Source organism: Gobio gobio (assembly GCF_949357685.1).
Source record: "Gobio gobio genome assembly, contig: scaffold_113, whole genome shotgun sequence".
NCBI classification, from domain to species: Eukaryota; Metazoa; Chordata; class Actinopteri; order Cypriniformes; family Gobionidae; genus Gobio; species Gobio gobio.
The window spans coordinates 35132-53390 of NW_027645672.1; the positions used below are offsets into that span (position 1 = coordinate 35132).

An 18259-nucleotide genomic window follows, 5' to 3' on the forward strand; every position below is an offset into this window, starting at 1 on the left:
GACACAAGCGAAGTCTTACTGTGAAATTACTGTCAAAGTCATGTAATTATTAGCCGGAAATATACTGTAATTTCACACTAAAACTGTTAACAGTATAGTATAATTTGTTTAACAAAAAATCAATAATAAACAAAATAAATCAATAAGGTGGTATTTTTCGTCAGAGAGACCCAAAGCCCAAAATAACAATCAAACCAATCTAATTAAATTAAACATACATAACCAATCTCAAAGGGGGGAAAATTACAATCAACCTTACCTAACTATACTTAGCAAAAACATAGAATAAATGAGTTTCAAACAAAGGGCAGGTCTCTCCTACATTACTACCACATTTTAAATGAAACACACGTTCGAGAGAAACACTCAAAGAGCCAAGAAAACCAGGCCAGAACTTCTGACGAGTGAAAGAGGCATTTTAAAAGGAGAACCTGCTGATCACCCGACTATCACTGGCAGGCAGCACCATACTTGACAAATCAGCAGTGATCTGAAACTCAAAAGAACAACCACACAAATATTATGAAAACACAAAGAAAAAGAAACCTCATAACATAACAGTTCAATTATATGTATTATCCAAACTCTCGATAGCTTCCTGTTTTGAATATTCGCTCCACTGATCTGGTATTCTACCACAGTTCTTAAATGTTTTATTGTAGCGTTTTTCCAGATCTTTCTGGAATCTGCACACAAACCACTTCCAGTAGGGCAGCTCAGAGAGATCTGGGGTGATGCTCCAGTTTTCATAAACTCCTCCTGCTCTTCTGTATTCTCTCCAGAGGAGTAAATCATCAGAGTCATTGGGATAAAAACATCGATCACTTGCTACTTCCGTTGTGCAGATACAAATACACAGGTTTGTTGTATGCCTGTATACCATCCCATTAATTCCAGTCACTTTGTGGAAAGGAACACTGTGATCTCCATGATGGTTTTCTATGGTGTTGGTGCAGATGGCTGCACAGAACGGACACTGAACCCAACAGCACTGACAGAAGTGAGCAATCAGAATCTCATCTGGCCTGAACTTACAGTCCAGCTTTGCTGGAAATGTCTCTGTGTTGAATCTACTGCTGATATCAGACATTATGGCAGGAAGTTCTTGTCTTATCACATCTTCTAGGAGGTTGAAATCATCAACATCATCATGTTTCACTCCATGGAGGTCTTTTTCAGAGAAGATCAGCACATCTGAGAGCTGCTGTGTGAGACTCTTCAACCACAAACCAGCATCTCCACTGTTCACTTGAACATGTTCAGTAGATTCATGAGCTGCTTTCAGGATCTTCTGCTGCAGGAGTTTAATGTTCTCCTTCATCTTGGGTAAAACACTGACACTGAACTTATCAGTGATGTACCGACTGACTTCATCTCTGATGAAACTCTTGAAGTGATCTCTAGGATAATGAATGTAGTTCATGATTTTGTCAAAGTCCTCCTCTTCTGCCAGTGTCTTCAGGATGTGTTTCTCCAGATTTGATCTGTTTCCATTCAGTGATTGAGAGTCTGATCTCATTTCATCTGTCAGATCTCTGGCAGTCTTCTTGTAGACGCTCTGCTCAATGGGCTCTTTCAGTTTCTGACAGATTATCTCACCAAAAATGGCAGTTGATGTTGCTCCATGACAGTATTTCTGGAAAATACTATAGTACTCTTCTCTCTTCTTCTCAATATATAATTCAGGATCATTGGCGTCTCTGAACTTTCTGTGTTGGTCAGTGATCATCTTGTTTGCTTTATTACAGATGGAAAGAACCAAATCTATGAAGAATTCATTCTTAAACTCATATTTTACTGGTCCTTCCTGATGTTCTGTTACTCTCTTCTGGATGTAACCTGTGAGTTGTTGAATGTAGCTGATGTTGTAGCCCATCTTTGAAATGTTGAATGACTGAATCATTTTGTCTGTCTGCTGTTCAACATCTGAGACTAATGATCTAATTTGGGCTTCATCCTCTGGTGTAATATCCAACATCTCTTTAGCTGTCTTAAAGAGCTTTCTAACACCACTGGTAATTCCACTGGACTTATTTAACTTTACATAGTCTGAATAACTTTGCACAGAGAAAATGTTGTCCCTGAAGTGGCCTCCAGGAGCACTTTCATAGACGTCAATGAGGAGTCTTTTCACATCTTTCATTATGTCAATGTCTACTGTTGAAGGAGTGTCTCTGATGATCTTCTCACTGTGCTGTTTCCAGAACAAATCAAACTCTTTCTTCAGTGTTTCTTCATCATTTGTTTTGTCTTTGTGTTTTAAGGCAAGTTCTTTGCTCTTTTCATAGAGAGTGTTTTCATGTTGTGTCTTCTGAGCATCAATCATTTTCTTCTGGTCTCGCTGATGAAGAATATCATTTAATTTCCTCTTTGTTTCTCTCACAATGTTTTCCTGAACATCTTTGATTTTAATTTCAAATTTTGTTTTCCACTGAATCAGTATATCTTTATCTTTGTCTTTCTCAAAGAATTCAGACATTGATTTCTCCACCTCTTCACTTGTATCCTTCAGTTCTCTTTGAAGATCAGTTTCCTCGACCTCATGAATTGCTTCATTTTCTATTTTGTTGTGTAGTTTGTTCTCAGTTTCCATCATGGCACTGTGAAGACTCCAGGACCACTTGCTGTATTTTTTCTCCAGTTTCCTGTAGGCTGAAATCTCCAGAGAATTTCTGAAGCTGAAGACGAATCGTTCATTCAGTAAAGCCTCCCAGAGATCTTTAACACGATCTTTTAAGTCTTTCAGCATCATCCCATGTGATTTTGAGGCATGAGTTTTAATAGTTTCCTTTAGTTCTTGAATATTCTCACAGTAGTTTGGGTTTGGTGGTGCCATCGGTGGGTTTCCCTCCCAGATATGAGCGAAATACTTCACATCATTATCAACATCAAATCTAATGACATCACTGAAAGTTTCTGCATCACAGACTTCATCTTTAGCTGCGAGTTTTGTCATCTCATCCAGTGTCTGCAGCAGTCGTCTCCTTCCCTCCATGTTTTTCTCTCCAGCTGTGACGTCTGAGACGTTCTGATGCACAAACACACATCTGGGATTCAGTTTGACCTTCTTCATCCTCATAAAAGCCTGAACAACAATCTGAAGAATGTCCTGCATCTCAGATGGGTTTTCTCCATAGATGTTGATTAATGTCAGATTTGCCAGACCAACAGCAAATGTGGCCAATTCATTGACATGATCTCTTGTTGATCTTCCAGCCAGTTCTGGAGCACGAAGACCCTCAGTATCAACAACCAGAATATAGTCAAAGTTAATCTGTGTTTTCATCTCGTCTGACAATCTGACCAGCTGCATGAAAGCTCCTCTGGTGCACCTGCCAGCACCGACTGCAAACTGAAGTCCAAACATGGCATTGAGCATGGTGGATTTCCCAGAGCTCTGAATCCCTAAAACTGACAGCACAAAGACTCTCTGGTCTCCCAGTTTCTGGATGAGTTGATCTAGAACAGCAGAGATCCAGACCAGAGGAACATGAGCAGCATCTCCATCCATCAGCTCCAGTGGAAATCCAGAGATCATCATCTTTGCTGCAAGACTCGGGAGAGAAGAGAAGTGAAACTGCAGGTCTTTCTTGTTCTTCTTCACAGATGAACATGATTCATAGATCTGACCGATCTCCCTCATTATGTGCTCCAGACCAAAGGTTGCAGCTTCAAGTTCCTCAGATATTCTCTCGAGTTCTGCTTGTTCAACTTTAAGCTGCTCAGGGTAATCACGACTCTCTTTAAGTTTTAAGACTGTTGACCACTTTTCATTATACTTATGATGTAGTTTAGACGGATCAGCTAATGTATATTCATCAAAGAGGATTCCGAGCCATTTGAGGAAAAATATATTATTTACAGCATGTGAGTTAAATTCTTCAATAAAGAACAACATTAACTCACTAATGTCAGATTCATGCTGCTTTTGACGGATTTTCTTCATTTCGGTTTGTTTTGTACTGATTTCCATTTCTTGTTCATCACCTCGAGGTCGATGTAGTTCTTTGTTCTTCTGACTCCACTGATGCCACAGTTTCCCCTGACAGGGCAGAAATGATTCTTTGATTTCTGTCAGATGTTTCTCCTCCAGTAAACTCATCATCTGCTGTGCTGCTTCTCTTCCTCTCCTGCAGTCTTCATCATCTTCCTCATCTACTCTGATGTCTGAGTGTTTGGACACATCTTCAAGTCTGAAAGTGAAAGAGGGTTCTGAGATACAATAATTTATAGTTCTTCTGATCTCTTCAGATATTTCTGACTGATTTCTGTCTTTCAAACCAATCTTGTATTTTTCTTTTCGTGTCTCAATTACAGTGGATTCCTCCTCAGAAAAAAGACAAATTAGTGGCTTTGAGTTTGTATAGAGGGTTTCAAATGTTTTGCTTCTGTTTTCCCTGTCCAGTTTTGATAGAAGAACAACATTGACTGAGGCCATTTCTGTGAGGATCTGGAGCTGTTTCTCATGGTCTCCTGCATCACCGTGTAGATTACAGAACGCAACACACTCAGTGAATTTATCATCATATGATCCAGATGGGCAGAACCAGGCGATCTCCACCACTCCATCCATCAGGACTCTGGTTCTGCTGCTGCCTGGGCAGTTCCTGTGGAAGAACGTGTTGTGTTTCTCATTGATCAGACTGTTCATCAGCTGAGACTTGGATGAAGACACAGAGCCAAACCTGAAGAAAGACACCAATGGAGTTTCTGCCTTGTAGATCGGCTGGATTTTACCTGTGTTATCAGCTGTTTTCCAGCTCTTGTTGATTTGTCTGAATGTCCAGAGAGGAAACTCAATCTGTTGTGTGAATGGATCAGGAACAAGTAGAGGCAGAGCGTACTGACACTGGGACAGTTTAGTGACCATCAGCTGCTTCAGGAAACCATCAGCACAATGAAACACGGCCATCTGAACATCCATCGGGTGGATTCGATCAAATTGTCTTGTTCCATCATTGGAGGAAGAAAGTTCATTGTACAAATCATCCTCATCTTCAAATGATTCATTGTCTTTTCGCTTTGTGTGATGCTGTTTGTTGGTCTCTTTAGTTTTGATGTATCTTGCTCTGTAGTCCATCATCAGTAGTTTTTGTATGAAAGTCTGAATCAGATCCTCTTCAGCACAACACTCATGGGACTGTAATGAATTCTCAGTTAGCTGAAGAAAATCTGCAGCTCTCAATTTATTTTGGCGCCTGTCTTCAAGATGGAGTTTGTGAAATAAATTAATTTCTGTAGTCTTTTCCTGATGTTGACCTGCTCTGACTCCTACCTCTCCACAGTCCCCGTTTTCTCCCTGTTAAAGAAATTAACATTTTATTTACTTAAATGATTTGTTTTGGTTAAGGGGTGTTGTGATATGCCAGCACAGACAACAACCGTGATATTATTAACCGACTGAGATTAATTGGTAATACTGCACATATATAACATGACTAATATAAATGATAAATTATCCAGCGACAGCAATGTCAACCTGTTAAAAAACGGTCTATAATATTTTGCTCTATGCTCTATGTATCTACTTGTTTGCTGGGAATGTCTTATTTGAGAAACTGTTCAAACAGTGTGGGCTAGAATATTTGATCGTTTAAGCTATTAAGTAATTTTCAACAGCAGAGAAAATCATATTAATAGCTATTTAACATAGGCTAGCCTATATCTTTATTTAGGTTTGTAATTTAAAATAATAATAATCTCACAACAGTAAAAAGCTTTGAATTATTTTACAATAGCGCCTGGGCAGTGAAGGAGCGTGATCACGTAAGTGTTTTTGTGAGTACTCAGTTCTGTTGTGTTGCTTAGTGTATTGCTTGCTAGTAGGAGGACTCTTTTCGATTTTCTATTTATCTATAATTTATACTGCCATAGTAAATTGTAATTGAATTATAACCAGTGTTGGGCAGTGCGAGCTACAAGTAGCGATGCTACTAGCTTAACTACATATTTCAGTAGCTTGTCATTAGCTCAGTTACTTTTAAAACTGTAGCTTTTCCAGTAGCTAAGTACTTTATCCAGCAATTAGGGGTGTAGCGTGATCCCGCTCCGACATGACATTTATCTGTATTAATGCCTACTATACTTGTTGTGGCCATTAAACAATGTATTTTGTTTCATACTTATGTTTAAATATTATAATGTTATTTTTAAATTTCATCTAGGCAATATTGATTATGAAAAGTGAAGGTCAGACATGATTTTGACCACTTCATTAAGTTTTGTTTTGTACAAAGTTTCTTTAAAGTGACTTAATTTTAATCAATGCTTCATCCGCCAATTGCCTGGATTTAATAAATAAGAAGCACATATAGCAAACAATAATTGTGACATGGAGGCGCCGGAGCGATTACTTGCATTGCCAGAGGTGGAAAGTCCAGGGGTCAGAAAGTAAAAGTCCTGCCATATTTTTATTCCACTCATGAACTCAGTTCAGCTGATTTCACTCATTAATTCTACCTCCTGCTGAGAAACTGAGCTACTTAGCAAATCCTGGTGTTTGGAACAAAACAGAGCAGGACTTTTTATCTTCTGAAACTGGACTTTCCCCCTCTGTTCACATTTCATAGTCTCTGCTGCCCTGTGGTGAACAACTTGAGACTCAATCACAAGATCTCATCAGAGGAGGATTAAACTAGTAGTGGGAAGTTCGGTAGATTTCAGCAGAATCTAATTAAAAAGTTACATGCTACATTTTTCAACACATTTAGTAGTTTTGGGAAAAAAAGTAAACTATAAGCTAATGCAGCCATGGCCAAACTTTGAGAAATAAATAATTAATTAATTGTTTAAGTTGCTTCAGTCTATGTATGCAGTCTGTTAGTTCACCTCACCTCCCGATCCAAATCGTTCTTTCTTTTGTCACTTCACATTTAATCACATCTGTTCCCTGGAAAGTTTAGTTCACCTCTCGTGTCTTCGGATATGAGCCGTTAGTTCGGTCATCGTGTCTGATCTGGGCCGTGACAGCCTCATATGCAATACATACGTCCGGAACAGGAGTGATTAGTTGACCAGTCTCGAGTCTTCGGGTCTGAGTCATTCGTTCATCAAGTCCCAGACCCATATGCAATATGCAGTCACCGGAAACAGAAAAGGTTAGTTCATCTCTCGAGTCGTTTGTTCAAGTCCCCATAGGCTGAATGCAGAAACACAAAAGATTAGTTAATCTCTTGAGTCTTCTTGTTCAAGTCGTTCGTTCTTTTTTCACGTGACCGCTTCCCCGTTCAGTGTCTCGCAACATATACAACATTACAGTCGTATTATTGACTGCATGTTGTAATATACAGTGAGGAAAATAAATATTTGAACACCCTGCTATTTTGCAAGTTCTCCCACTTAGAAATCATGGAGGGGTCTGAAATTGTCATCGTAGGTGGATGTCCACTGTGAGAGACATAATCTAAAAAAAAAATCCAGAAATCACAATGTATGATTTTTTTAACTATTTATTTGTATGATACAGCTGCAAATAAATATTTGAACACCTGAGAAAATCAATGTTAATATTTGGTACAGTAGCCTTTGTTTGCAATTGCAGAGGTCAAACGTTTCCTGTAGTTTTTCACCAGGTTTGCACTGCAGGAGGGATTTTGGCCCACTCCTCCACACAGATCTTCTCTAGATCAGTCAGGTTTCTGGCCTGTCGCTGAGAAACACAGAGTTTGAGCTCCCTCCGTCTATTGGGTTTAGGTCTGGAGACTGGCTAGGCCACGCCAGAACCTTGATATGCTTCTTACAGAGCCAGTCCTTGGTTATCCTGGCTGTGTGCTTCAGGTCATTGTCATGTTGGAAGATCCAGCCTCGACCCATCTTCAATGCTCTAACTGAGGGAAGGAGGTTGTTCCCCAAAATCTCGCAATACATGGCCCCGGTCATCCTCTCCTTAATACAGTGCAGTCGCCCTGTCCCATGTGTAGAAAAACACCCCCAAAGCATGATGCTACCACCCCCATGCTTCACAGTAGGGATAGTGTTCATGGGATGGTACTCATCATTCTTCTTCCTCCAAACACGTTTAATGGAATTATGACCAAAAAGTTCTATTTTGGTCTCATCTGACCACATGACTTTCTCCCATGACTCATCTGGATCATCCAAATGGTCATTGGCAAACTTAAGACGGGGCTGGACATGTGCTGGTTTAAGCAGGGGAACCTTCCGTGCCATGCATGATTTCAAACCATGACGTCTTAGTGTATTACCAACAGTAACCTTGGAAACTGTGGTCCCAGCTCTTTTTCATTGACCAGCTCCTCCCGTGTAGTTCTGGGCTGATTTCTCACCTTTCTTAGGATCATTGAGACCCCACGAGGTGAGATCTTGCATGGAGCCCCAGTCCGAGGGAGATTGACAGTCATGTTTAGCTTCTTCCATTTTCTAATGATTGCTCCAACAGTGGACCTTTTTTCACCAAGCTGCTTGGCAGTTTCCCCGTAGCCCTTTCCAGCCTTGTGGAGGTGTATAATTTTGTCTCTAGTGTCTTTGGACAGCTCTTTGGTCTTGGCCATGTTAGTGGTTGGATTCTTAATGATTTTATGGGGTGGACAGGTGTCTTTATGCAGCTAACGACCTCAAACAGGTGCATCTAATTTAGGATAATAAATGGAGTGGAGGTGGACATTTTAAAGGCAGACTAACAGGTCTTTGAGGGTCAGAATTCTAGCTGATAGACAGGTGTTCAAATACTTATTTGCAGCTGTATCATACAAATAAATAGTTAAAAAATCATATATTGTGATTTCTGGATTTTTTTTTTTTAGATTATGTCTCTCACAGTGGACATGTACCTATGATGACAATTTCAGACCCCTCCATGATTTCCAAGTGGGAGAACTTTCAAAATAGCAGGGTGTTCAAATACTTATTTTCCTCACTGTATTTATTATTATAAAATCATCAGAAAATATGTGCAATAAACATTTGCCTATCCGTTCTGAACAACCCAATGTGTCTAGGCTTCATAGAAAAATCAATAAACTAGCTAAAAAAACTGAACTTAACAAACATAAAAAAACTACTCACTTGTTTGTAAGGAATTGTGAATTAACCGTAGACTGTAAAGGAATATAACTAATTTCTGTATCCAACACGGCTGTCACATCACTTGACAAAAGAGCAAGACTCGAGAGATGAACTGTTTCTGCATTCAGCCTATGGGGACTTGAACGAACGATTTGAACGAGAAGACTCGAGAGATGAACTAATCTTTTCTGTTTCCGGCGACTGCATAGCCTTGCCTATGGGCTGAGACTTGATGAACGAATGACTCAAACCCGAGGACTCGAGACTGGTGAACTAATCAATTCTGTTTCCTGTACAGAACATATGGGATGTTGCGCATGCACAGTCAACACAGAATTAACAAATCGCTCTCTGAGACAACCTATTGTTCTCGAGTCATATTGAAGATTTGTTCATGAACGACACATTACTAGATTAAACCACTCCACAAACAGCATTACCAGCTTCACAGAGGTTAAGGTGTTGATGTTTTATTGAAAATAATAATTACCATTATGGTGATCAGTGTTTGCCTTAGTTAGGCTCTTGACCCTTAAAACTCTGTTGATTCTCAATAAGAGCTTCTGTAGACGTCTGACAGAAATAAAGTCAGTCTGGTTAGTAATGTGTGAAGCGTGCGAAGCTGGTAATGCTTTTTGTGGAGTTGTTTAATCCTCCTCTGATGAGATCTTGTGATTGTCAGTGTCTCAATTTGTCCACCACAGGGCAGCAGAGACTTTAAAATGTGAACAAAAGGGGAAAGTAAGGAGGTAGAATTAATGAGTGAAATCAGCAAACTGAGTTCATGAGTGGAATAAAAATATGGCAGGACTTTTACTTTCTGACCCCTGGACTTTACACCTCTGATAAGCGCATGTAAAAGGCATCATTGATGTTTATTTACAACATGTTTTTGAAGCGCTGATCATCGCAGCCAATCACAGACGTGTTTGATGACATTTTTAACATTTCAGTACCGACTTGGTACCAAAGTTGGAACTTTTGACAACACTAGATTAACCAACACTAAAATAAAATATAGCTGCGAGCAGCCATTAAAGGGGCCAAGCGCAAAGAAGAAGACAAGACATGCCAACATGGCTGGAAGGGTTAGACCAACTGCAACAATGAGCAATCAAATGCATTTTAAGATGCTACAGCGTTCTTAAGTTATAATCAAAAATATAATCGTTTTTTATCTCTGGACCACTAGGTGGCACTGCGCCGAAACGCTGCAGGCAGCCTCAGGTCATGGTTGGCATAACACAAACCATGTTTGGTTAGAATATGCTAAAGCGTTGCAGAGATAGAGCCTGACTTTCGTGGGCACATTGTCAATTTCATTCGAGCGTTATTCAAGAACAGTTTTACTAATCATCTTGAGTCTAATACGGTTTCGTCAGCATAGTCTGAAGATGATCTGGTTCAATTTTCGTGCAAATTGGAGCAACGGCCTAGGAGGAGTTCATAAAAGTAGGTTTTTCGGTTAATTAAAAATGGTGGGAAAATTATTATGACGGAAAATGACATCATAGGGTGCAATCGAATTGGCTTGAGCCAAGGAATCAGAGCAAACAATAATTGTGTTGCTAGCCCTTATGGTTCAAAAGTTGTTAGCAGAAATATGAGTCAAACTTTGGACAGGTGGGGGCACTAGAGGGATTGTTTTAGAGATTCCAAAATTGGTGTGGTTAATGCTGGGACTGTCTTCTATCTGTGTGTCAAATTTCTCGCAAGCGGTTCTATGAGCTGCCATAGACTTTCGGCGGAATAATGATAATAAATATAGCTGCAAGCTACCAATAGGTGGCACAGTTACGAAATTGATGTGGTGTGGTCAGAATAAGGGAACAAGGACACTTGCAAAGATTGGTGTCAATATATCAAAGCAGGGTGTCAATATAGTGTCAATATGTCATTGCAGAGATAAAGCCTCAAGAGGCCTTTTGATTATAAGTATGGACCACATGGCGGTGCTGTTTTGAAAACTTTTAAGTACCTTAAAGGCATGGTGCTGATGGCACAAACCAAGTTTCGTAATGATACACCAATTCATTTGTAAAGCATAGCATTTTATATCATAATACTGCATTGTAGTCAATGGGAATTTCATGTTTTGTTCTATTATAGCGCCACCAAGTGGCACAATCCTACCATTTTTTTATGTGTCCTCGGAGTGAGCCCATACATGTGTGTGTCAATTTTGGTGAAAATATCTAATTTCGTTTTGGAGTTATAGACATTTATATGAAAAAACACATGATAAATTACTGACACCTGACTTTGATTGGATTTTACACCCCCTTACTATCAATATTTTGACATTTGGGTATTATAATCAACAACAAAAAAAATCCAGAAACCACAATGTATGATTTTTTAACAATGTCTCTCACAGTGGACATGCACCTACGATGACAATTTCAGACCCCTCCATGATTTCTAAGTGGGAGAACTTGCAAAATAGCAGGGTGTTCAAATACCTATTTTCCTCACTGTATATGTATATAACCTAACCTAGGTACATACATACATACATACACCTAGGTTAGGTATCCCCCTTTTTGGGTGATTTTGGAGATTTATGATTTGATTATAACCTGTTGTGATTAATCATAAATCCCTAAATATTAATACCCATAATTCCCTATTGAGCAAAACTGTATTTAATAATATATGTAACCCTAAGACGCTACAGAGCTGTAACGTTACTGAGGTAACGTTAACGTAAAATCAGGGATAACGTTCAATCTTTTGATTTCCATTTGTAGTTATTTTTCATTTGGACACTTAGCAAAAACTACACAAAAATCTGTTTCATATTTGTGCCTGTGACTGATATCATCAGTGGAGCCTGTACATTTTTGCTGTATTTAAATATTTAAGATTCGTTAATTCGACACATGTTATTCGCTCATCATTGGAGGTCTGGCATATGCTGGTTTGGTATCAATGGCGATTCATTCACAAACAAAGTTTTCTATTTATGTTTTAATGTTTTGTTGGTTTAATATATTGTTTATGTTTACTATATAATAGTTTTTGTTCTCTTCTGCAGAATGACAAGCTGTTTTCGAGGAACCAGTTGAGTCAGTAATTCAGTGAGTTGATTATAACAAAAGATGCTTATTTGTTACCACGTACAAGTTAAAATGTGTAATTAATTACTGTAAAAATTAAATATACTTTTCATTTTCAGTAGCAGAAGCGACAGATTATGCAGTTTATGCAGGGTGAGGATAATCTGAGACAATTTAAAGGGATAGATCACCCCGAAATGAAAATTAGCCAATGATTTACCTCAAGTAATCCTAGGTGTCTATGACATTCTTCTTTCAGACGAATACTATCGGAGTTATATTAAAAATGTCCTGGCTCTTCCAAGCGTTATAATGGCAGTCCATAAAAGTGAATCCATCCATTATAAAAGTGCTCCATGTGGCTCCGGGGGTTAATAAAGGCCTTCTGAAGCAAATCGATGGGTTTTTGTAAGAAAATATCCACATTTAACACATTATAAAGTAAAATAACACCGAGCGAACCCGGTTCCTCGATGCCCCCATATCCCAGGCCGGCCTCTTCGGCGGGGCGGTTGAGGACTTTGCCCAACAGTTCTCAATCGCCCAGAAGCAGACTGAGGCCATTAAACATGTACTGCCCCGGCGGCCAGCTGCTGCCTCCACCCAGCCGCCGGCACAGTCGCCTCAGTCTGCTCCACGCCGAGGACGCCCTCCTAAGGCTCCCGCCCCTCCCGCCCGGCCCAAGCAGCAGCCTTCACCCGGGCCGGGTGGCAGAGGTCGCCGAAGGAAGGCGTCACAATCCACTCAGCCCGCCCCGCGCCCCGCTAAACGCCAGGCCAAGCGGCGTTCCTGAGACGGATGGCTCAGGGATGGAGTATTCTTTCCAGGAGATGGTAGCAGGACCACTCCTTTCCCCGGTGGAGGGCCGGGGGAGAATCCTTTGTTCAGCTGCTTGCCCACGGGTCAGCAGCACCCTAATTTGGTCAAAGAAAGAATTAACACTCCCATCCCTGAGCCCACAGAGTCCGGTGATGACAGTGCGCGCCACCCACGGGTCCCGCCACTCGCATCCCACTCTGTCGCCAGCCTCCTGGCAGAGCAGACCCCAGTGGAACGTGCGTCCTTCCCTGGTCTCCTCTGTCAGGAAGCAGCAGTTAACCATGCCCCCACACTGGGACGCCCCTCAGCCTCCCATGTCCGGGCCGGTGACGCTGCATCGCTGCAGGCCCACACCGGGTACGTCTGTGGTCCGAATGACCCCGCTGGTGCAGTATCTGGAAGTCTGGCTTCAGCTTCCAGGGCTGTCCCGCTGGGTCGCGAGGACCGTCAGGTGCGGCTACGCGATTCAGTTTGCGCAGGTTCCTCCCTGCTTCCGGGGAGTCCGTTCCACTATGATCGGGGCCAATGCCCCCGTCATGCGAGCGGAGATTGCCACCCTACTGGCGAAGGGTGCGATCGAACCTGTCCCTCCAGCCGAGATGAACTACGGGTTTTACAGCCCGTACTTCATTGTACCCAAAAAGAACGGTGGGTTACGGCCGCATCTTGAACCGTTACCTTCACCGGTTTCCGTTCAAGATGTTGACAGCGAAACGCCTTTTCGAATGCGTTCGTCCAGACGTTTGGTTTGCAGCGATCGACCTGAAGGACGCCTACTTCCATGTCTCCATTTTGCCTCGACACAGACCGTTCTTACGGTTTGCTTTCGAGGGGCGGGCATATCAGTACGCGGTTCTACCATTCGGGCTATCTCTGTCCCCTTGCGTCTTTACGAAGATTGCCGAGGCAGCCCTTGCGCCCCTTCGGCAGCACGGGGTTCGCATCCTGAACTACCTCGACGACTGGCTCATACTGGCCACTCTCGAGAGCAGGTTTGCGGACACAGAGATTTGGTGCTCCATCACCTAGCCCGTCTGGGCCTTCGGGTCAACTGGGAGAAGAGCAAACTTTGCCTCGCGCAGAGGATCTCTTTTCTCGGTATGGATATCGACTCGGTCGCCATGTGCGCGCAGCTTTCGAGCGAGCGCGCGCAGTCTCTGCTGACTTCCCTTCGTCAACTCGAGGGCAAGAATGCGGTTCCACTGAAACTATTTCAGAGGCTCCTGGGGCATATGGCATCTGCAGCCGCGGTGACGCCGCTCGGATTGCTTCATATGAGACCGCTTCAGCACTGGCTACGCGATCGAGTCCCGAGATGGGCATGGCGGTCTGGCACGCTCCGGGTACAAGTGACTCTGGCCTGCTTACAGACACTCACCCCGTGGTCGAACCTCGAGTTTCTACGGACCGGAGTGTCCTTAGAACGAGTTTCCCAGCATACTGTTGTATCAACAGATGCGTCATCCACGGGTTGGGGTGCCATGTGCAATGGACAAGCAGCCGCGGGCTCCTGGACAGGACCCCAGCGCCTTCTGCATGTCAATTGCCTCGAATTACTGGCAGTACGGTTCGCCCTGCACCGCTTCCGAGCGTTGCTGAGGGGTCAACATGTACTAGTCAGGACAGACAACACGGCCGTAGTAGCGTACATCAACCACCAGGGCGGTCTACGCTCCCGCTGTATGTCTCAACTCGCCCGCCATCTCATTCTATGGAGTCAGAAGCATCTGAGGTCCGGCTGGTTTGAGTAGCCCTCCACCTGCGGTGGTCGCTACCATCACTTCCGCTAGGGCAGAGTCTACACGACACCTCTATGCGTTGAAGTGGAACCTCTTCGTCACATGGTGCTCTTCCCGCCAAGAAGACCCCTGGAAATGCCCGATCGGGTCCGTGCTATCGTTTCTCCAGGAGGGGGTGGAAGGTGGTCTCCTTCCACCTTTAAAGTGTATGTGGCCGCAATATCTGCCTACCACAATCTCCTGGGAGACAAAAAGGTAAGTCAGCACGACCTGATCATCAGGTTCCTGAGGGGAGACTGAATCCTCCTCGCTCTCCTCTCGTTCCCTCTTGGGACCTCTCAGTAGTCTTAAGTGCTCTGCAGAGGCCTCCCTTTGAGCCTTTGCGGTCGGTTGAGATTAAGTTCTTGTCTATGAAGACGGCTCTGCTGACCGCATTGGCCTCTCTTAAGAGGGTCGGGGACCTGCAAGCATTTTCGGTTGACGAAGCGTGCCTTGAGTTCGGGCCGGCTAACTCTCACGTGATCCTGAGACCCCGGCCCGGATATGTGCCCATGGTTCCCACCACTCCGTTCCGAGACCAGGTGGTGAACCTGCAAGCGCTGCCTTTGGAGGAGGCAGACCCAGCCTTGGCATTGCTCTGTCCAGTACGCGTGCTCTGCGCTTATGTAGACAGTACGCGATGTTTCAGGACCTCAGACCAGCTCTTTGTCTGTTATGGTGGAGAGCGGAAGGGAAGAGCTCTCTCAAAGCAGAGGTTGTCTCACTGGATAGTGGACACCATTGTTTTGGCTTACCAGCAGCAAGGTCGACCATGTCCCCTTGGGGTCAGGGCACACTCCACCCGGAGTGTGGCCTCCTCTTGGGCTTTAGCGCATGGCGCCTCGCTAACAGACATCTGCAGAGCTGCAGGCTGGGCAACACCTAACATATTCGCCAGATTCTACAATCTCCGAGTAGAGCCAGTGTCCGACTATGTACTCGCCCCTACGGGTGGCCGGTAATGGGCCTGGCTCAGGTGTCTTCGCTTGCTCGCCATTCCACTCCAAGGACTGGATACGTGCAATATTTTTCCTCAGGTGAGCTCCCCGAGAGCCCTGAGCTCCTCCAGCACTGCTGACGCCGACATCAGTTCAGTCTGCCCTTTCGAGCCCAGACCCTCATGTCTGGCCAGGTGCTCCGTGTGCATGGTTCCCCTCCGGCGACCCCCACACGAGTATTCCCACCGTAAGCCTCCTCAGTGAGCAGGTGTCTTTCCCTTGGCAAGTCCCTGCCACCCCTAGGGTTAAAAATCCACCTTCGGCTGGTACCCTAGAGATCTTCCATATGCAGCCCTCAGCAGGTCATATGTGTATTCTCTAAGTCCTCCCCACGGGTAGGCATCTTGGCATTCCCTCACTGGGATATGCTTCCCATTGTACCTTGGTAATCCTGTGATAAGTGGGAGTCCTTCGTCCGTACTAGTCTTACGACAGGGTACTCACACTTACGCAGGGCACTGGATGACAGCTGAGTGGCGTTATTGTATTGGAACCCCCATTCGTTAGTCACTAACGTACGTCGTAGTGACTGAACGAAAGGGAACGTCTCGGTTACGTATGTAACCCTCGTTCCCTGAGGAGGGAACGGAGACGTACGTTTCCTCTGCCACGGCAGCTGTGCTGCCTGGAACGCAGAGTTCAGTCTTGGCTCCTGCAGCAGTAACATAATGCGATGTTGCCAGCGTACTTCCTTATATACCCACGAGGTGGGGCGGAGTTACGCATGCAAATTCCGCATGCCCATGGCATTGGCACTGCCATTGGGCGCTGTTGAATTCTCGAAGATAATTGGCTTCGCAGCGAAACCCCCATTCGTTAGTCACTAACGTACGTCTCCGTTCCCTCCTCAGGGAATGAGGGTTACATACGTAACCGAGACGTTTGTGTTCATCTTGTTCGCCAGTGCCTGACGTAATCGGTTCTTACTTCTAGCCCAGCAATGTTTTGGTGCTACTTAAGAACCACTTTTCCTGGCTCGGAGCTGGGGCTTTGGGTGTGGAAACACAAAGAACCGATTTGAAACTAGGCTCTGGCTCCGAACTAGCACCAGCACTGCCTTGGTGGAAAAGGGGTATCATTGATTCTTCTTCTTCTGTTTCCTGGCGCATTGCATACTATGTGCATATCGCCACATACTTTTGCTGTTATGCAGTCACAGTTTATTTATCAAATTGTTCTAGTTTTTACTCATTTCTATTTTCCCCACATACCTACATAACTAAACAAATACTCATTATAAAAATTATCAATGCTCTATCCCATTCCTTCTTCCCAGGACCCACCTGGCGCTGCGTGTTCAGCTCCTCCAGTCTAATTTTGTGGTCTCCTAAGATCCAGAATAGACTAGACCATCTTTGTTCTATAATTTTAAATCCTTTCACTTAACCCAGTATTATATAAATATATTATTAATGTCCTGTATCCTACTTTATCTCTATTAAAATCATATCCTAATAGATATTCCAAATCCTTATTTACCTTTCCTTTTTTGTTTAAATATAACAGTAATTCCTTTCTTTCTTCTTCATACCTTTTACAATCATATATCACATGCTCCACCGTTTCCTTCTCCCCAAAACTTTCACACAGACCAGTCTCATGTATTCCAGTTATGAACAATGAAGCATTCAACCCCGTGTGTCCAAGTCTACAATCATTGATTGGTTGAATCTCTTACTCTTCTAGAACACTTTTTGTTTTTTGTTTTTGTTCTGAACTCTGAAGTTTTAACTCATTTACTGGTGGCCAGGGTTACCTGGGTTACAAACAGTTATGGAGTTATTAAGAGATGTGCAAACTTTTTACCACAACACTTTCTTAAATTGTGCAAACGAGTGTGAGTGCATCAAGTAAAGACTTGGAAAAATTACAATCAGTCCAAAACAGAGCCAAACGACTCACAAATTGTAATAGAAATAGAAGGACTAGTATAATAAGAATGCACAAAACTTTAGGTTGGCCACTGGTGAAAAACTGTCTCTCTGCTTTGTTTTATAAGAAATATTTCTTTGTCTAGAGTTCCTAATGTCCTGTAATGTCAACTTTTTTATAGTAGTACTAGTTGTCATTTCAACACCAGGCATGCATCAAAGGAATGTTTCTTACTTCCTGTTTCGAAAACTACTGTAAAACAACAGACTGCAACGTATAGATGAATGGAAATATGGAACAATTTACTATTGGATATTACATATTTTAAGTAAACAAATTTTTTAACTTTATAAAAATCTTTAAAGGAACATTTAATGGCAAAATATATAGTAAATTGTTGATTTTGATATTTGGAATGAATTTTGGGTTTGTATGTTTCTTTGACTTTTTTGTTGTTGTGGATTACTGTATTTTTTTTACTTGTTGGGATCTCAGGATGAGTAACCACTGATTAGGTATCAGCTAATTGGGATCCAAATAATTAAATAAACTTAGCTTATAGATGAAAAAAGATAATTTACAGTCAATTTTCTAAGGAATATTTTTTTTAATAACATTTCTTAAGTTTTTTGGGAGTTATAGCACCACGTCTTGCCCAATCTCTACCACTTTTTTTTTTAGATGTCCTCAGAGTGTCCATACATTTGTG

General features: G+C 42.7%; 1 protein-coding gene across 1 annotated transcript in view; it reads right to left on the reverse strand.

Moving 5' to 3' along the window:
- Window positions 1-562: 562 nt before the first annotated feature.
- LOC307122426 (interferon-induced very large GTPase 1-like) overlaps window positions 563-18259 on the reverse strand; it is a gene marked incomplete at both ends in the record, with an annotated part of 33166 nt that continues 15469 nt past the window's right edge. The window contains one exon of the mRNA XM_079846412.1: window positions 563-5299. Coding sequence (XP_079702538.1) covers window positions 563-5299 — 4737 coding nt within the window. The remainder of the gene's footprint in view (window positions 5300-18259) is intronic.